The sequence below is a fragment of the Cajanus cajan genome, chromosome 8, assembly GCF_000230855.2.
Source record: "Cajanus cajan strain Asha chromosome 8, NIPB_CcT2T_4, whole genome shotgun sequence".
NCBI classification, from domain to species: domain Eukaryota; kingdom Viridiplantae; phylum Streptophyta; class Magnoliopsida; order Fabales; family Fabaceae; genus Cajanus; species Cajanus cajan.
This window is the reverse complement of record NC_138524.1, coordinates 17,519,221-17,540,597: the sequence shown is the minus strand read 5'-3', so window position 1 is coordinate 17,540,597 and position 21,377 is coordinate 17,519,221. Positions and strand designations below refer to the sequence as shown.

General features: G+C 29.7%; 1 protein-coding gene and 2 pseudogenes across 2 annotated transcripts; all 3 read right to left on the bottom strand.

Moving 5' to 3' along the window:
• Positions 1 to 9,722: 9,722 nt before the first annotated feature.
• Positions 9,723 to 12,430, bottom strand: LOC145950809 (G-type lectin S-receptor-like serine/threonine-protein kinase SD1-1). Of its 2 annotated transcripts, none has more exons than XM_083062592.1 (7): positions 12,292 to 12,430; positions 12,063 to 12,176; positions 11,306 to 11,451; positions 10,993 to 11,203; positions 10,650 to 10,876; positions 10,411 to 10,561; positions 9,723 to 10,329 (listed from the first exon to the last, which is right to left on the bottom strand). In XM_083062592.1, the coding sequence occupies exons 1-5, from the start codon at positions 12,428 to 12,430 to the stop codon at positions 10,824 to 10,826; spliced, it is 663 nt and encodes a 220-aa protein (XP_082918718.1). In that variant the 3' UTR covers positions 9,723 to 10,329; positions 10,411 to 10,561; positions 10,650 to 10,823. The 2 variants fall into 2 exon arrangements, with proteins under 2 accessions (XP_082918718.1, XP_082918719.1); XM_083062593.1 differs by having other exon boundaries at positions 10,411 to 10,476.
• On the bottom strand, positions 10,024 to 10,711 carry LOC145950280 (G-type lectin S-receptor-like serine/threonine-protein kinase SD1-1 pseudogene; annotated as a pseudogene).
• Positions 12,431 to 12,500: 70 nt separating the features above from the next.
• On the bottom strand, positions 12,501 to 13,469 carry LOC145950279 (S-locus-specific glycoprotein S13 pseudogene; annotated as a pseudogene).
• Positions 13,470 to 21,377: the final 7,908 nt, after the last annotated feature.

The following is a 21,377-nucleotide window of genomic DNA, read 5'->3' as shown; positions in this document are numbered from 1 at the left end:
CTTCCACTTTAAATTTTTAATAATAAATAAATAAATCATATTGACAATAAACATGAGTGAGATCCAATTCAACATTAATAATTTTTTTTTTCATCTTTTCTCCTACAAAATTAACTATTGCATTAACAAATAAATTAAAATTTATGTTCAAGCACATAAAAAAAATCCACACAATCAAAAAAAAAAAAAAAAATTGAAGCACTTCCCTTTGCATATTTTTTGTCTATTATTTTGAATCTTTATTAGTTTCTCACATTTCATATGTCAAGCTCTTATACACAAAAATAAAATACCTAAAACTCAATTTCACAAAGAAAGTGTTATGTTTATCTAATTTACTATATATTATTATTCTCACATGGTTATTCATAAAAAAAAAAAGTGAGAGAAGTGAAAGAAGAGGAAGGAAAAGTAATATGTTGTATTTTCAATGAAGAGTGTGAAATGTGAATTAAACAATAAAGAGTGAAAGGTGAATTAGATAGAATATGAAGATGTTATATAGAGAGTAGAAGGAAATTGTAATAATAAATAGAATTGTAGAGAAATTGGCAATAAAAAAAAACAATGCCTTTTAATTTTGTTGATTATTGTAATGAGATGAGAGTAGAAGAGTGAAAGATGGATCAAATATAATGCATAAGAAATATATAATATAAAATATAAAGAAGAAATATAATAAAAGATTGAAATGTGGATAAAAAAATAATACCTTATATTTTCAATGAAGATTGTAGTTTGAAATGAGAATTAAACAATTAAGAGAGGTGTATTAAATAGTGTACGAAGATGTAATATAAAGAGTAATAAGAAAAATGTAATAGTAAATATAATTATAGTGAAATTGATAATAGAAAATAAAAATATAAAAAAAATTGACAAGCACAAATATATTAATATAATAATATATATGTGAAATTAGTTTTATGAGTAAGTCGTCTTTTATAATATTTTATATTATAAATAGTTGGTTCCTTTTCAAATTATAAATAGATCTTCAACTATTTCACAATGATTTCTTAACTGTCAACCATTAATATCTCTTTTCTTCTTTCTCCATGCACCTTTTATCATCATTTTTATATACCACAATATTTCGTTGTCTCCTTTAACCTTGTTCTTTTCCTTTAACCTTTGAACATCTGGTCCCCTTTCCCACTAGTATACTTTTTATTTATCTTTTTCTTTTCTTTTCTTTTCTTTCCATATATTATTTGTTTATTAACAAGATAAAAAATGTTAATTGCATGCTAACTAGAGGTATCAATTGTATAAAAATATGAGAAGAAAACATATACACTGATATTGTCAATCTCACTGCTAGAATTTCTCTTATTACATGCGACTTTTCTTATAAATTTTTATGAAAAATTTCCAGGAAACGTTGTTCCTACAAATTTTTCTGCAAAAATTTATCTTGAGGTAATACCTTCGTGAATAATATATTTTTGTGAATTTTAAAATTCGCAGGAAAATTTCCTGCGAAATTTCTTGCGAAAAAAATTCGCAGGAAAGTTTCCTACAAAAAAAAATTGCAGGAAAGTTTCTTACAAAAAAAAATTCGCAAGAAAATTCCTAGCAAAGTTTCTTGCGAATTTTTTCGCAAGAAATTTTGCAGGAATATTTTTTACAAAAAAATTAAAGAAATTACTATAAATTCTATCAATAATTCTTCAACTTTCAAATGCTCACAATGAATTCATCTGAAACATTTGTTTCCATGCCTCCAACTAGGTATGGCAAAAATACCCGCATCAGCGGGTATTGCGGGTAAAATCCACTACGGATAATAAATGGATAGGTTAATTGGGTAGCCATGGATAATGGAGACGGATAATTTTTTACCCGTTTATAAACAGGGCGGGGGGCGGGTATGATGATATTCATAGTCGCAGGTACCCGTTTAATAATATTATTAAATATCCTAATTATCCTTGTATCACATAACCCTAACACTATACTCTCTCATCTTTGTGATATGAGACTTTCACTTACTTGTTAGATTGATGTATTTTAAGTTATTGATTATCTTGCATTTTTATTATTATTTCAATAAAATTAACGTTAAATATAAGTTCAAAATTAACATTGAATTTTTATTTTTAATATTTCAATGACATTAAATATAAACTTAAAATTATTTGTAATATAATTTTTTAATTTTTAAAAAATTTATAAATATCCATTTCAATGACATTAAATATAAACTTAAAATTATTTGTAATATAATTTTTTAATTTTTTAAAAAATTTATAAATATCCATTTCAATGACATTAAATATAAATTCAAAATTATTTGTAATATATTTTTTTAATTTTTTAAAAAATTTATAAATATCCATTTCAATAAAAGTGTAACGATATAGGGTGGGTATGAGGCCAATTTTTATCCAGCAGGGCAAGGACGATTTTACTTACCTGCCCCCATGGGGCCCATCCTTACCTCCAACATGTGATACATAATCTTTTAAATTCTAAGATTGTAGATTATAAGTCTAACACTCAACCATACAAATCAACTTATAAGGTAAGTGTTGTCCCAACTTATATACTCTTTAATTATTTTATTTTCAATCGATATGGGACTTGAAGTTTTTTTAAAATATTAAACTTATAAATTTAAATATTTTTTTTTATTTTTCCTGCCGATTAAAATTTGCAGGAAAATTCGTAAGAAAAGTTACCTGTCAAATTTTTCTACCATTTAGTAAACATTACTTGCAAATTTATTTTTGCAAGAAAATATGCAAAAAACAAAATAAAATTCTTATAATATTTTCTGCAAATTTTTACCATGGAAAAAATTTCTATAATCATTAAAATTGTAGCAAAATTTGTAAGAAATATATGTAAATTATTTTTTACAAATAAATTTGTAAAAAATTTCTGCAAATATTTTTTTGCAAGAAAATTCGCAAGAAAATGACACTTTTTTAGTAGTGTCTATTGATAAATCATCATATATAATAAATTTATTGATTTTATATAATAATTATTTTTTTAAAAATTACGAACAATTTTTTTTATTAGATGATATATAACATTAAAGTTTTTACTTTTGACAATGTACTATTAAACTCTAATAATATATTAAGTTTTGTTTAAGAAATTAACTTCAAGTATTCATATGCATATATGTTTATTAACTTTAAAACAATTTACTTATACAGATATATACGTGATTCTCTGTTCAAATTTCTATTCACTTCAATCACATGTGCAGCTATGTAAATGCAATTTCCACATTTCAGTTATGTATGGCGGAATAGGAGAAGATTTGAAATTACAAGTCAAAAAAGCATGAATGTTGCTCTTTCGATCAGTTTTTTTGTATATTAAAAAGTAAAATACAATCGTATCAAAGAAATTAAAAAGTAAAGCCTCATGTTTCTTCCTTTAGGTATACTTTTTTTTTTCTTCTTTTTTTTTTTATCAAGAAAACGTACGTTTGATATACCATAATTTTTTCTTTTATGTATGAGAATCATAATTCCTGATATAATCACATATTTTAGAAATCATATGATTCTTATAAATTATGAAAAATTAATTGATTCTAAGAATGTTTTTACATGTTATATGGGAATTAGAAATTTTTTAAGAAAGGTATTTTTTAAGAAAGGTATAAATTTTTGAAATAGTAAAAATTTTATGTATCAAACACTCCCTTAAAAGATATAACTAATTAACTTTCTTATATTTTCCCCTTCCTTGATTATCACATAATATTATTCAGTTGATTAGCTAACAACTTTTGGTATGTTTGTAAATTTGAGTTTTCTAAATAAGAAAAGTCCCTTGTTTACCATTCAAATTTCAAAGTGAAGCATGTTAAGTGGATGAGTCATATTAAAGTCACCATGTGCACCACAAAAATATATTGTCTTGTCCTTGATAGTTATAGTCTTATATGGATAGTTGTTGAATGGTTGTAGCAGAAAGATGCCATGTAGCTTCTGATAGGCTGGAAGAAAGTGAATTGGAACATCCAAGGAAATTAGTGTGGGGTCGTGTAATAACATTTTCATCAAACACCACTGACAAAGTAATTAAGGTACTGGCTTCTCAATGTTAGGTATCTTGTTTTCACATCAAAGAAACGTTGCCCTTATGTATGTATACCTTTCAACGTAACCAACACTGCCACGGCATGGGGAAGTTTGATAGGTTTGAAAAACATGGCAATAAATTTGTGGGAAATAACCCAATAAAGCAATATAAATTCATGAGTTTAATTCGTTTGTCCATAGAACAGATATAGACTCGCATGAACCCTAATAGCTAATACATGCAGAAGATCCTCGTCTATACAAATTCTGTCAAAATATAAATGAATAAATAAATAACAAAAGTGTATATATACAAAGCGACACTATTATACTAACTTTGTACGAAAAACAAATCTATTCAAGAAGTTTCTTTATTTTTTCACTATAAATGTTTGTTCATTATTACGTTTCGGCTGAACTGAATCACATGCACGAGAATGACTTAAAAAACTTAATTTCAATAGAAAAATCAGCTAGTTCAAAACGCTGCAAATTCTAACGTATTTTGAGCGGTATTAATTAAAGTCGAGGAAAATAAAACATGATATAAAGAAAAGAAAAAAAAAAGAAAAGAAAAAAGAGAGGAAAACAAATAATAAGAATTATATATATGTGTGGAGGGGTGGGGGGTTGTTGAATGATTTCTCAATAATAAATAGAATCTTAAAATGCCAGGAAGTCAAGTATGGCTAACTAGCTTTATTGTTTTCACATTTCTTCATAACTTGAATAAAAATCGAGTAGTATATATTATTTCACTAATCAAATCTTTTAATCCAGTAATTATAAGGTCTATTATATATGTGATATGAGGTTCACGTGATGCTTCTAAGTTCAAATCTTAGATGTGATAAAATAATGTTCATGAGTAATGATCATATTCTGAGTATAGATTAGTTGTATATGTAAGATCATGTTTATGAATAAAAAAAAAATATTTCGCTACAATCAGTTAAAGTTGCATGCTTAATTGTTTATATAGCACCAATTAGCTAATTGAGGATACGATAATTGATGCTATACTCAGAAAAATAATCACAAAAGTGAAAAATATAGTCACTAATGTTGATTGATAAACAAAGAGTGAATTGAGGCATATGAACCTTCCTCTGAATTGCTTTGCACCAAAGTCAAATTTTGTATGTGACCAACTGACCATTTGATTAAACCCAAAGTCATAGAAAAGACAGAAAGTCAAAGTAATATATCTTTCAGTCCAATAACTCTCACGGAGAAAACAGTTTTGAACCAATGTTGGTGTGGTTGGAGATAATTATGTAAGTAATGATACAACTAAAATTTAATGTATCAAAAGAAGTAATGGTACAATTCCGTAGAAAAGGATTTATTGAGTTTGTGGCGTGAAGGTCACCATAACTTTCTTTTATTTTCTCTCCTAAAAATTTTATTTTAATAAAAAAATATTTATCCTTTTACATGAAGTTAAATCAATTTTGAAATTTTGACACTCCTATTATTATCGTTACTATGATTATTATTATTATTAGTGTGAAGATTAGAAAAAAGCTAGTGATTAATAATTAAGTAATTTTTAAATAATTATAATTATGAGCGTAATTTTTTAAAAATGATGGAGAGAGAAAAAATAATTTGAGTAGTTATATAAATTAGTAGTATAGATTGTTATCGTTGTTATCTTTATAATACAAGGACACTCTCAAATAGAAGGTATTTTTCTATTTTAAACAATGTGGTAAAATTAATCATCCAAGCTAAATCAATTAAATTGGTTTTTTTTTTTCTTGATTGAATTAAATCCAAACCAAAGGAATGCAACCTTAATTGATAGCATGGGTTTACATTTTACAAATAGGAGAATTCGATAATCGAATCAATTGAAATTATTATTACTAATGGAAAAGAAGACACTTCATGTCTCCGTGGTTTCTTCCTTTAATAGACACGTTAGTGAAAGTAATATACAATAAAAATTCTATAAAAAAGACTTTTCTGTTGTTTATTAATTATTATCATGTGATCCATATGCTTTTTATAGAGTTAAAATAATAAAAAATAATGTATACACCAAAAAAAATTGTTTTTATATATAGATATAATTTCTTTTATTTTATATACAATTATTATCTTAACATTATTTTATAATATTATAATTTTATTAGTTACACTACACTATGTCACTCGCATCCACTAAAATATCTTGTCCAGTGTTTCACTAACGATAGTTCTTTTACAATATTATTATTTTGTTAATTATATAAAACACTTAATTGCTTACCATTTACCCTACCTAGAGTCAGTATGGCAATGTAGACTACATACTAAATAATTTCTAAAAGTTAGTTTCACTTAGTACATTATTTGCATGTTAACATTAAAAATATAAAATTTGGTCATGATCTCTTATTCATCTTTTAATTATGTTAATTAATATTAATTAAATTAATTAGAATTTGTTTATGTGTCATAATTTGATTGGTTGAGACTTGTATTTTAGTTTAACCTAACTAGACATTTTTATTAATTATTCTAAGCATATTATATTAATAATAAAATTATTTAGATCCTATTGAACATTTTTTCATAATTTTTTAGCTTAAGATTTTAGCAGAATAATTTTATCAAATTAAATTCTTAGAGAATTTCTATAAATTTTAATTTAGAGAATTTCTCTCTTAACTTTATTTATTCTTAATCTGCACTCAATAAATTATCATTTAGGTTATATATTACTTGATTTTTCTTAAATTGAGTTTTTTCAAATTTTATAGCATACTCACAACATTGTTCGAGAAATAGTCAAATTAGACAATAAAATACATGTCACTGAATTTAGAAAATCTTGGTAAATAATGCTACATAAATTTCATTCCCAGTAACTTATGTAATGTTTAATAAATATTTATCATAATATATAAAATATATAATAATTTACATCAATTATATACATAAATAGTTACAAAAATTAGGATGTTACAATTCTCTTGCTCTTCTACATGTTCCTGAAGCAATTAATCTTGTATCTGATGAAAGCATATGAATAATAAATAGTGATGTTTCATTGTATGTTATTATCAAGAAGGAGTTATTCACATCTTATACTCGTGGTGATTTTGGAGTATTGAAGATGGGTAATGATGACGTGTCTAAGGTGATTGTTGTTGGTGATGTTAGCTTGCAAACCAACATGAGGATACAGTTGTTGCTTAGAAGAATTAAGCATGTTTCCACATGTCTGTTTTAATTTGATTTCTGTGCAAGTGCTTGGTGATGGTGGTTATGATTATCAATTTGGTTCTAGAAAGTGAAAACTCGCCAAAGGTAACTTGATTATGTCTAAAAGGGAGAGAAATTCTAAATTTTACTGGACAAAAGCTTTGGTTACTAAAGACAGTGTGAATGTTATGTATATGGAGGCATCTTTGTAGCATCGAAGGCTTGGTCATATCAGTGAGAAAGGGTTGAATTGTTTAGCCAAAAGGATGTGCTTCTTTGATTGAAGAATATAGAGTTAGAGAAATGTTCTCATTGCATGGTTGGTAAGCAGACCAAAGTATCATTAAAGAAGCATCCTCCTTCTAGGAAATCGGCATTGCTTGAATTGGTGCATTCAAATGTTGTTGAAGGTAAAATGTTTTGGAAATGCACTTTATTGTGTTACTTTTGTTGATGACTATTCTAAGAAAATATGAGTTTATACTTTGAAGACAAATTAAATACCAAGTGTTGGAGAAGTTCAAAGAGTTTCATGCCTTGGTTGATAGGTATTCAAGCAAGAAGATGAAGTGTATTTGTATTGATAATGGTGGTGAGTATTGTGGATCGTTTGATGTCTATTATAGGCAACATGGTATTACACATGAGAAAACCCTTCCTAAAACTCCTTAGTTGAATGATTTAGGAAAAAGGATGGATAAGACATTGATTGAGAGAGTGAGATGCATGCTCTTTAAGACTAAGTTACCTAAGCATTTTTTGGGTGAAGCATTGTACATGATGGTGCATGTTATCAATCTTAGTCTTGTTGTTTTGAATAGTGAGATGCCAAATAAAATTTGGTTTGACAAGAATGTCAAGTATGATCACTTGAGAGTTTTCACTTGCAAGGCATTTGTTCATGTTCCAAAGGATGAAAGATCTAAATTCGATATAATAACAAAACAATGTATCTTTAATTATTGGTTATGGTGATGATGAATTTGGTTATAAATTCTATGATCTTATTGAGAAAAAGCTTATTAGAAACTATGATGTGAAGTTCATGGAAGAATAAACCATTGAAGACATTGATAAGGTGGAGAAGTCTATACAAGGGAGATAGTGGCATGGCTGATGTCGATCCAATTTAATTACCAACTCATTATCTAGATACTAATGTTTAGAATGGTGAGAAATATGATTATGTTGGTGAGCAATGATTTAAAGATGAGGTAAATGTTCGTATTGATGATGTTGATGAAGAGGAACATGAGATGTCACAATATGAAAGTCTTGGTGATGCACCTGAGCCACCACCAACCCAACTCAGGAGGTCTACTAGGTAGAGACAATTGCCTATAAGATACTATTCTAATGAGTATGTGATCTTGACAAATTATCACATAAGGTAATTACTTTATGTTGAGAAAATGCTTAAATATCTTTAAGAGAATAAATTAGTTTTTGATAAGAATATTTTATTTATGTTTTAAATATTTAGATTTAATCTGTTTTGATTATTTTAGGATTTTTTCTTTATTTTTAGAATAAGATAATATCAATATTTGATTTTGTATGATAATTTTTCTCTAGAAATAGAGACCTCGTGAATAAAATTAGATTATACTCCTTTGATAAAAATTATATCTTTACAAAATACAAATATAAAATAACCTTAGAGAAACCTTTTGAGTGATAACCAAAAGTAAAATCGTGAAGACTTAGGCCTAAAGCGGATAGAATTATGTGTGAAACACTCTTATAAAAATAATTCAATACTCCCTTAAACAAATATCATAAAATAACTCAATTAGTTATTATCCATTTATATCAACAATGTTTTTTTACGGGTTCACAATGTAAAATTTATACACTTACATTGTATAATCATATATTAAACTTTAAAATATATTTCTTTTTTAACGATTCATGAATATCAAAACACTTGAATAAAATAATTCATTATAATTTAATGTATTTTCAAAAAATATTTTCTCTACAAATTTATAATTAACTAAAATACCAATTTTATAAGAAATTATTGAAATTTAATTTTAAAATTTACATTTAAAATTGATGATTACTGTTTGTAATATTAAGTTCTGAAGAATATATATATATATATATATATATATATATATATATATATATATATATATTGCATTTTAATAATTAGTAATTTGAATATCCATCATAAGTTTAATACATATATCATATATGGTGTATATTTGTTGAAAAAAATTGGCCCCGCAAATACCGAACTCTGACACCTCCGTGTCTCCGAGTATTCTTCCAGCAATAACATGCTAAAGTCCTCTCATGTAGTGCTGGAATCCACGGAGAGTGAAACCTCTTCTAATACATGTATCTTTTTCAAACATCTTATCGTAGAACAATATTTCATCAATTAATATCGCATTTATGATCAAAGACAGAAAAAAAAATATAGAGAAATACTTGTCACTTGTCAGGCAATCTCTAACATGCTCTCTACTATTGGTTCAACTTAGAAAAAAAAGTGTCTTCTTATTTTATGTTTGTCTCTTAGTTTTGTAGGTTACAATAAGTTTATCCAAAAGCAAATGTTGGAAGGAATGTGTGTAAGATGTGTTGTTAACACTCCTAAAAGATAGTATATCATATTACTTTAAAAACTTTTGTGATTAAATTTCTATACAGACAAATACATCAGAACAACATGAGAAGGTTTTAAAACAAAAACCCTTCGGTCTTGAATGTACTTGCAATGCAAAAAGTGCATCTATATATGCAATACTTTCAGCTGAGTTAATAATTTTCACCGACCATCTAACCAGCTAATGGTTAATTCATCATTTGAAGTCATTTGGTTTAGATTTGTGCATAATTTTCCTTCTTCTGAAATCCTCCTTGGAAAGAAACCAGGCTCATGTGGCTCAACTAGTTCCATCTCACACCCTAACATTTGAATTACTGAGGTCATGGTTGGCCTATCATCTGGGCATTGTTGCACGCACAAGAGACTTACATGGATGCATCGCAATACTTCTGGGATAACACACGAGTCCTTTATGCTTGAGTCAATCAATTGTAGAACATTATGCTCTTTCCAAAGTGTCCATGCCTGAAACATTAAAGAAGAAAAAAAGTTAATTATTCATGTTTAACTTTGTCATAGATAAATAACAATTTATTTAGTGCTTACATAACCAACAAGGTTAAGAGTCTGGTTTCTATGGCAAAGGGCTCTATTTTTGCTTCCACATACAATCTCCAACAACAAAATACCAAAGCTAAAAACATCAGATTTGATTGAAAATAGTCCATCAACAGCATATTCTGGAGCCATGTATCCACTACAAGAAAATAAAATTAGAACAAACAATATTCATATGACACAAATAAATAAATGTGGTGTTGTTGTATAATTAGAAAGAAACTCACTAAGTCCCAACTACTCTCTTTGTATTGCCTTCTGTTTGGTCTCCTCCAAATGCTTTAGCCATTCCAAAATCTGATATTTTTGGATTTAACTTTTCATCGAGTAAAACGTTACTTGCTTTGTGATCTCTATGAATTATCCTTAATCGTGAATCTTGATAAAAATACAAAAGTCCTCTAGCGATTCCAAATATTATTTGAAAGCGTCAGGGCCAGTCGAGTAATTTGATCTGTTATTTTTGTCAAGCAAATGTATTGTTCAATATTAGATTTTCAAGATTAATAAGTCTATGACTGATAAAACAAGACAAGTACACCTAATGTAATCATTCTTCATATTACATACCAAAAATGAAGGAGTCAAGGCTGCCATTAACCATATATTCATATATCAGTAATTTTTCCTGTCCTTGAAAGCAACAACCAAGGAGCTTTACAAGATTTCGGTGTTGAAGCTTTGCTATCAGTTTTACTTCTGTTATGAACTCAGTTATTCCTTGTCCAGAACCGCTTGAAAGTCTCTTGACAGCAACATCTCGTCCATCAGCTAATTGTCCCTGCATAATTGCATTCATTTGATTTGATATTTTGTATAACAAAAATTCATCTCTAGCCTCTTGTTGTTCTGTTTTCTGTTAAATTCACAAATATTTAATTACCTTGTATACTCGTCCAAAACCACCTTGTCCAATCTTATTATTCAAGGAGAAATTGTTAGTGGCATTAGTGATTGTTAGCAGATCAAACAATGGCACATCCAGATCTTCTAGCTGTCTTTCAATGTTATCTTTTGTCTTCGATCTATCTGAAACAAAAACAAAAAGAAAAAGGAATAAAACATTGATTACTGGATAGTATTATGAACTCGGTTTCTTTTTTATATCGGTAGAAATTAAGATGTGACAATAAAACTCGAACTTACGACCTGTTTGTAAGTATTACTCCAACTCTACAACCAGGCTGAACCTAATGGTCAATAAACTCAATTTCTTTAATATGTAGCAAGTTGAAACTCCTATTATTAAAACATACGAGATTCATGGCCGATTAGCAATGTTGACAAGCCACCAGGCCTCCAATTCCTCTTTAAGCTATGACTACACTACAAGTGCTTCCTGATAATTTGAAGCACTTCCAATTTTCAATTTCAATTGATATATATAGAAAACATAAAAATTCTGCCAATTTCTTTTTATGCATTCACATTATTCAACTGTACAATTATGAAATTCTGTCTATGCGACAGAACAAACATTTTCAATAAGGCCACTTTACCAAGATTTAAAGGATACCCTAAAAAACCAATAACAGCAATTGTCAATGGAAGTAAAAAAATAGCAGAATTTTAAATGTGATATACCGAACTATTCAGCCATATTTTGAGTGAAATGTGAGGGAAGAAAAGAATAACTTTACCAGAAAATTTCCTTCTGTAGACGAAATAAATAGCAAGCATAACTCCTAAAGTTGCAGCAGAGGAGGTTACAAGTATTATTTTATAGTTCTTGCGCCTAATAGACTCTTCACTGTCTAAATTGATCAAAGAAAACAACAACTGTTAAATTCCACATCAAAGGACAAGATTAATAAAACTCAGGTGAAGAAAATTAAAAGGATTAATTGAAAAAGTTAAGAAAGTATTTACCTAATTCTGAAGGAGGCAACCTTATATATAGACGCTGCCCATTTTCTGGAACTGGATACTGTTTGATGTCAATTAAATCACCAAACCACATGACACAGCCACTTCCTGTTCCACTTATATTTGTATTTGTATATGCCATACAGGAACAATCATTCAAGCACTTTTTTCTGCACTTCTCAAGATCAATAGTCTCATCAACAGATGTTCTTTTAGTATCTGTGCACTTTCAAGCCATCTACCTGGGAAAACCCATCATACTTGCAACTCAACGGATGTTTCAGGACACAGCCTTGGGTCCAGATCATTGAGCTCCATTCTTTCGGAGACTTAGGCTTGAACCCTTTTAAACACTCACATACTGGTGATGAAGTACTGCTGCAAAATGCATTGGCCTTACAAAGGCCATAATGGTCACAGCCATCTTCTGGCATAGTTGAATATATCCTCCATGATTTATCAGTCTCTGACCATTTATAACGAACACGTTCTTGTGTGAATTGGTCAAGTACCACTTTTGATAATAATCTAGTCTGCTTGAGGGTCCATGTGTAATAAACCTCTTCCTTGTTGGAGACAAACTGGTAATGGAAAAAGCTATTATTATTCGTCATTTCTGGCCATGGCCTGCCACTGAAACGCAAACCATTCCATGGTCCAAGCCTGTGGTAGTATTTTGTCCCCTTCATCATATAGATCTCAGGATAGGGATGCAACAAAATACCCCATGATAAGTCACCTGGGGTTGGATCATCACCACTCTTCCAAGCTATGAGACTTCTACTTAGATTCCTTTTAAGGTCCCATCCAATCTTCATCCCAGCCAACATTGTATTAGAAGGGTAATCAAAGCTTTGCCACAGATATGCCTTTGGATTTGATTTTGCTGCATTCTCCTCTCTTATCACAAGATTGCCAGAATCCAAGAGCTCTGCCACCGGATTCTGTGCTGCTTTTGGAGAACCTGTGGACCAGACAATCGTGTTGTTGTATGTGAGGACCAAATTGCCAGAACTGTTCAGTTTCAAGATGACAGTGGAATCTTTGACAGGGTTGCCACCGTTTGCAACCCAAACAACGTTTTGAAGTGAAATATTCTTATACCGAATCCCGAGGTAGATTTTGTTGGGATTTCCTAGATTGAAGAATCCAAGCTCAAAGATTCCACGAGGGGAAACCATTGTCTTTCCATAACTGAGGGGTTGGGACTGTGAAATTGATGATGTGTCCGCAGCTATGGAAACTACGGTAGAAGAGAGAAACAGAAACAGTATATAAAGTATGATACTCATCAGAGAAAGTGTAAAATTCATTGACATATATTGAGGAGTTACAGGATCACTAAGCTTGAGAGTTAGAGCATAAAATAACCAGGCTTAAGAGTAACACCACTGTGTAGAATTAGAGAGGAAGACAACAAAATTTATGAAGTAAATGGAAGTAATATGCACAATGAATTATGGAGTGAAAGATGGTAGAGTAAAAACTACACAAGAGTGGATTAGTGGCTTGTACGTGATGCACAAGGCAGAGTTATGGGCGAGTGAATTAGTAAATTTTAACTTATTTTTATTAAGAGTTAATCACTTATATATTATTAATAAAAAAAAATTTTACACTAATAATTAATTATATCTTTTAATTATATAATATTATTAATAAAAATAAATATATTTATAATAACATGATATAATTAAAAGATATAATTAATTATTAATATAAAAAAATTTATAAATGTCTTTATTTCGTGGTTTACGGGTTCTGTTTGCTGGTCGCTCCATTCTGATGGCTAGATAGATAGAAAAACCAGTCTTTACTAATTACTATTGTCTTTCATTCGTTCTCACTCACTATCATTGAAAAGACTAGCATTGAAATTTAATTTGGGAGGACATCTACGGTGTGGAAAAAGTAAACAACAACCCGAATTGACATCTACGGTGTGGAAAAAGTAAACAACAACCCGAATTGATTATGAAAGAGAAAATTGGATTTACATATTGAGAACTTTTTTTACGCATATAATATTTTTTTAAAAAAATATGTACCAAATGTACATGTCAGAATTCGATTTTCAGGGAATCAAATTTTAAACTGGTTTAGTTTATTTTTTTCATTTTGAGTTTGAATTTTTGTTTTTTGTTAAACAAATATAAATTTATATTTTATTTATTAAGTAATTTAAAAATAACATATTATTATTATAAATGTAATAAATTTGTATATAAAGTAAAGTGTTATGTGTATTTTTTTTAGTAAAATGATTTAGTTATAAATCATTTAAATATTACATTTTTATTATCTTTATGATATAAATATGTTTTTAATATCTAATATATATTTTTAGATGATAATTTATTTTAAAATATATCTTATAATAACAATTCTAAATGGAACATAAATCTTCTTATTTTTCTTATTTTGATTTTTTTAATCAATGTATATAATTTTACTATTTTGATTTTTTCAATCAACGTATACAATAAATAAAAAAAACACAAAAGATAAACATGTATGCTACAAATTAATTCATTATTAAGAAAAAAATTTTATCACATGAGAATTAATTTCCTTAAAAAATTTGACAGATATCAAATAAATAAACATTTTTTCTGAATCTATATATTTATTTTATTAGAATATAATTTTTATTTTTTAAAATATATTATTTTTTAGATAAAAAATTATGTATATGTCAAATAGTAGTGGGGCAAGTGCCCCACTATTCCAAATGTGCATCTGTCCCTGTATATATATGTATGTATGTATGTATGTATATATATATATATATAATATAGGGGGTTATAATTATACCGGTGTAACTTTTACTAAGTATTATGCCGCTCTATAACTTTATATTAAATGTGAATTTTGTAAATTCAACCATTAAATTGAAAGTTCATATCACTTTATACGTGTATATCAAATTTTGTTAAAATTGAACAACAACTGGAAGATAATCCAAGTGTTCATATTTTAGTGTATTTTGAAGTGAATATATTACATCAATTTTGTTTTATAAAAATGAAGTATCAAATCATCTTGGATTAATATAAAGTTTTGTATATATAATCTATAAGAGATATGAACTTTCAATCTAACAGTTGGATTTACCAAATTCACATTTAATATAAAGTTATTGAGCAGTGTAATACTTTGTAAAAGTCACATTTAATATATATGTATATATATACACACACACACACATATATATATATATATATATGAGGGGGGTTATAATTACAATGGTATAAATTTTACTAAGTGTTACACCGTTTAATAACTTTATATTAAATGTGAATTTTGTAAATTCAACCGTTAAATTGAAAATCTTTTACTCTTAAATCATATATACAAAATGTTATATTAATCGAAGATGATTTCTTATAAAACAAAATTAAATCTGTCGAAAAATTTATATTTTCAATGAGAAAATTCTTGTAGGAAAAGCTATATATTATTGATAGAATATTTCAGACAAATTTATATTTGTCGAAAATGTAAGAACTGGTTTTAAATTTGATATGAAAATATTATGATATAATTAGATAAGATTTTAAGTTAGTATTTTATTAATGGTTGATAATTAAAAAATAAAACATGGATAAATACATTTTTTGAATTTTATATGTTTGATTTAAGATAACTTACAAAATAACTCTTGGTACGGTTATTCCGCTCAATAACTCATGGTGTGTGTTGAATTTCATCGATCCAATTAATTGTTAAACTAAAAGTTATTAAATTTTACTAATAATTAATATAAAAAAATTAATTAGTTTTAGAATAAATTATTTGCTAATTAACAATATAATTGAAACATTAATTATTTTAAATTATTTAACTAAAATCTTATTGACAATTTACTATATGATCTTAATATTTTTGTATAACTAATATCTGGTTTTAAATTTGATATGAAAATATTATATATAATTAGATAAGATTTTAAGTTAGTATTTTATTAATAGTTGATAATTAGAAAAAAAAATAAGAATAAATACATTTTTTGAATTTTATATGTTTGACTTAAGGTAAATAAATATATTAAATTAATTAATAATTTATTTAAAATATTAAAATTTAATTTATAAGTATGTAATAAATAAATATTTATAATTTTATAAGTTATAAAATTAAATAATTTAAATTATAATTTTAAATAGAAATAAGTAGATGTTAATTATAAAAGTAAGTACATATAAATAAAGAATAATTAAATATATTATTATTATTATTATTATTATTCGTAATATAAAATTATTATATATTATTATTATAGTACAAATATGAGATTGTATATTTGAGGATGACTTAAATGAATTAATTTGTACAAGTTATACTGACAACATATATATACATTTCGGTAGCTTACTCATCGGAACTTCACTGTTAAGCGTGCTTGATCTGGAGTAGTACTAGGATGGGTGACCTTTTGGGAAGTTTCCTAGAAATTGCACAAGTAAGGATAAAACACGCTAAACAGTGAAATATTGTGAAATAGAACCCTTAAGAGGTCAAATATGAAGGTTGTTACATTAATAAATTTATTAAAATTAAAAAAATTATAATTTTCTACGAAAAATTCTGTTGAAAAATTTTGTCGAAAATTTCAATAAGAAATTTTCGACGGATTTTCTGGAATTTTTTGTAGGAAATTTCCGACGGATATTTCTGACAGAATTTTCTGACGGAAAAATCCGTCGGAAATTTCCTTCGGAAAAATTATTTCCAACGCCACTTTTTCCAACAGATTGAAATCCGTCGGAAAAAGAAAAATTCGTCGAAAATTTACCTATTTCCGTCGGAAATTTCTGTCGAAAATCAGCATTTTTCTTGTAGTGATTTATCTTTATTAATAAATCTTAGAAGAATACTACGATATAGTTGAGGGTTGTTAAGTCTCAATTTTACCTCTTTTTGGATGAGACTTATACAAGATTTAATGATCAAATTCTTCCATTCTTTGTATCATTGCATATAATTGTTCTCATTTTGGTTTCTTTTGTATATGCAGGTATTCAAGTAGAGAATTGAGGAAAAAAAGGGTTAAAGGAGTGGAAAACAAAAGAATTAAGGAGCAGAGCAGGCAACCGCGCCAGGCGCCGTATTAATCTCGCCGGGCGGGCATAAAATAGAGTACTCTCAGCCTTTGGGAACCTCGCGCCGGGCGCAATTTATAATTGCGCCGGGCTCAATTCAAGGCCGAGAGCACATTGAGCATCAGGGGAAGCCCGCGCCGGGCGCGAAGTGTAACGCGCCGGGCGCAATAACCCTAATCTGTCTCCTCGGGCTGCATAAAAGGAAAATTTCGAGGGTTTTCTCCCGAATTCACGCAGGGGCGCCTCCAGGAGCTGCGGAAGGGATTCCCAGAGCTTGGGAACGGCCATGGTGGATCATTCCTTCGGTTCTTCCTTTCCTCTTCCATCTCTATTTTAGTTTTCCCCTCTTTGTTTTGAGAGGTTCTATCCATTGTATTGGGGTTTTGATGTAACCAACAAACTCTATTGTAATCCCTTTGTGTTTAATGATATATATGTTTTGTTTCATTCCTTGTTGTGTATGATTCTATGCTTAATGCTTGCTTTGGCTTGATCACCCTTTGCATGATTTAAGGTTTCATTGAGTATTGGGAAATATCCTTGAAACTAGTTATGAACATATGCCTAGTGGGAATTGTACCTAGGGATAGGGCTTGACTCATTAGTAGTCTTAAAACCCTAACCGGTAATGCGGGTGGAGGTATTGAGTACTCAAGGGATTGATATTCAATATTTTGCACCTAGGCTCTTTCTCTAAGGAATTAGGTCTGAGTAAATTTATGGTTGACTGAACAATGGATGTAACAAGAGACATAGGATTCACTAGTGTTTGTTTGGTGAAATCAAACCCCCACAACTTCAAGTGTCCATTTTACCATTTCTCACCCCATTTCATTTCTAATTCATTTATTTGTGTTTTAACAATTCCAGTAGTTTTGTTCTTAAATTCATATTCATATTTATTGGGATTGTTCTCAAGTCACAAGTAGCCAATGAATGCTTAGTTTACCTTCTAATCCCTGTGGATACGATATTTTTACTACTTGTACGGCCGGTACACTTGCCGTGTTTGAGTCCGTTGAGGGAAGTAACCTAATCTATAATTATAAATAAAAGTACTTCAACGGAAATCTCAACAAGTTTTTGGCGCCGTTGCCGGGGATTAGAATGGCAAATTGAGTATTTATAGCTATTTGTGACTTGTTTGTTTATATGTAAATATGTTTTGTGTTATATGTTGTTTGTGTTATGTATTGTTTGTGTTATTTGTTAAGTGTGTGAATCATGTTTGAAATGAGTAAATATAGGCTATACTTTGTTTGGAGTGTGAGATATGAGGTAATTCTGGTTCTGGTTGGTTACAAGGCTCCTTTCAAAGCAAATTTAGGCAAAATGTAACCATTTCAGAGTACCACGCCCGGCGCGAGTTTGTGCTGCACCCGGCGCGGTATCAGAATTTGAACCTCGTTGGCCTTTTACTGATATGGCGCCCGGCGCGAGTTTGTGCTGCGCCCGGCGCGAGCACTCTCCTGAACCTATATTTCTCTGTTTTCAAGCATGTTTCTTTGTGGTTAATTTTGGTCTAAGGTTGTTCTTCATTTTTGATATAATTGTATGGTCATCATTGTATACTATGCTCACCATGTTCTTCATGATTATACTCTTTCACAACTTCTGGTTACTAGGACTTGCAGGCATATACTGGTTGGCCTGGGGACCAGGCTTCTAAATGTGGGGGAGTGGAGCTGCTGATGCAGATGCGGTTGAGCACTTACTGAGGAAGATGACCAAATTTGATGGAAATAGATGAAGCTCACCTTAGTTCACCTCTGTTTGCAATTTATTTTTCTGTTGTTATTTTCAGTATTTTAATTGTTTTTGGATTACTCTGGTTGGTACATCTTTTTGAATATCCTGCTAGAGCATGGTTTTTAATCTTGTTGAATACTTGTTTTGTATGTGATCAATTTTGGATTGAGGTTTGCTTAATGTTGATGGTGTGTGTACTTTAGACATTTTCAAGTCATATTAGAGCTTTAGTTCATGATTAGTTGCATACGGGTTTCAATGTTGATCATAGACTGAGCTGAGCGTGATAATTTGTGGATGCCAACCGAGTGAGGTCTGAGCCTAAATACTGATGAGAGAAACTACACTTATGTTGCATGATAGACTTTGCTTGAGTTTCCCGGGTGGTTTGCTAGTGTAGTGTATTTACATGATCAAGGCATTTCTATATTTTGATAACCATCTAAGCCAAAAAGCCATATTTATTTTTCTTTTGACCCATATCTTCCTAAGCTTAAACACTCAACCTTCCACTTATCCCAACTTTGAAAAATTAACCATAAATCCTTGTTTTGGTTAAGAGAGTATATTGATGACATCAAATAAGTTTGGGGGAGTTGAAGAATGAAGAAATTTGAGAAAGAAGAAGTATGTGGTCAGTAAAAAAAAAAAAAAAAAAAAAAAAAAAAAAAAGAAATAAGATGCAAAAATGTACAGATGCATCATATAAAGGCTAATGGCTGGAATTGGTTGAGGGCCTGTGCTAAAATGATACATTGGGGTATGGAGAAAGAAATTATTGAAGAAATTTCAAGTACTCTCTTAAGCTATAGCACCCTTATTCCTTGAAAAACCATGAAACCGCTATGCTTGACCCTAATTACCTTAAATTGCCCTAATAAAGCCCTTGTGATAAGTGCCTGCATGTGTATTACCATTGGTTTCATTTGGAAACGAAGAGCAAAGTTGAATCCTGTGGCGTGAGTAGTAGATATGAGAGAAACACTCACCCCTATACACTAGTGTGCATATGAGAGAAACACTTTCCTAGTGAGGATGCATTCATAGATAGTCATTAGCTTTTCTCAGTTCTTTGATCTCTTTTGAAACTTTTGTTTGCACATTGTCATGTTCTATTGTAATAATTGTGGCTGAAAATTCGTTTAAGGTTCATGCTTGTGAAATGAAATTGTAAGTGAACCAAGAATAAGGAATTTGACACACATGCATTGCTTGTTATCTGCTTGATTAATTACCTTTTGCTTGAGGACAAGCAAGGTTCTAAGTTTGGGGGAGTTGTTAAGTCTCAATTTTACCTCTTTTTGGATGAGACTTATACAAGATTTAATGATCAAATTCTTCCATTCTTTGTATCATTGCATATAATTGTTCTCATTTTGGTTTCTTTTGTATATGCAGGTATTCAAGTAGAGAATTGAGGAAAAAAAGGGTTAAAGGAGTGGAAAACAAAAGAATTAAGGAGCAGAGCAGGCAACCGCGCCAGGCGCCGTATTAATCTCGCCGGGCGGGCATAAAATAGAGTACTCTCAGCCTTTGGGAACCTCGCGCCGGGCGCAATTTATAATTGCGCCGGGCTCAATTCAAGGCCGAGAGCACATTGAGCATCAGGGGAAGCCCGCGCCGGGCGCGAAGTGTAACGCGCCGGGCGCAATAACCCTAATTTGTCTCCTCGGGCTGCATAAAAGGAAAATTTCGAGGGTTTTCTCCCTAATTCGCCCAGGGGCGCCTCCAGGAGCGCTGCAGGAGGGATTCTCAGGCTTCGGAAGCCTCCCACGGTGGATCATTCCTTCGGTTCTTCCTTTCCTCTTCCATCTCTATTTTAGTTTTCCCCTCTTTGTTTTGAGAGGTTCTATCCATTGTATTGGGGTTTTGATGTAACCAACAAACTCTATTGTAATCCTTTTGTGTTTAATGTTATATATGTTTTGTTTCATTCCTTGTTGTGTATGATTCTATGCTTAATGCTTGCTTTGGCTTGATCACCCTTTGCATGATTTAAGGTTTCATTGAGTATTGGGAAATATCCTTGAAACTAGTTATGAACATATGCCTAGTGGGAATTGTACCTAGGGATAGGGCTTGACCCATTAGTAGTCTTAAAACCCTAACCGGTAATGCGGGTGGAGGTATTGAGTACTCAAGGGATTGATATTCAATATTTTGCACCTAGGCTCTTTCTCTAAGGAATTAGGTCTGAGTAAATTTATGGTTGACTGAATAATGGATGTAACAAGAGAC

Excerpts from the sequence above, each read along its gene's own strand:
- LOC145950809 (XM_083062592.1), bottom strand. The coding sequence starts at position 12,430 with ATGGCATATACAAATACAAATATAAGTGGAACAGGAAGTGGCTGTGTC. Across the intron at positions 12,177-12,291 it reads GTTGCCTCCTTCAGAATTAG|ACAGTGAAGAGTCTATTAGG; the intron begins GTAAATACTTTC and ends TGATCAATTTAG. Across the intron at positions 11,204-11,305 it reads GTTTTGGACGAGTATACAAG|GGACAATTAGCTGATGGACG; the intron begins GTAATTAAATAT and ends GCAATTATGCAG.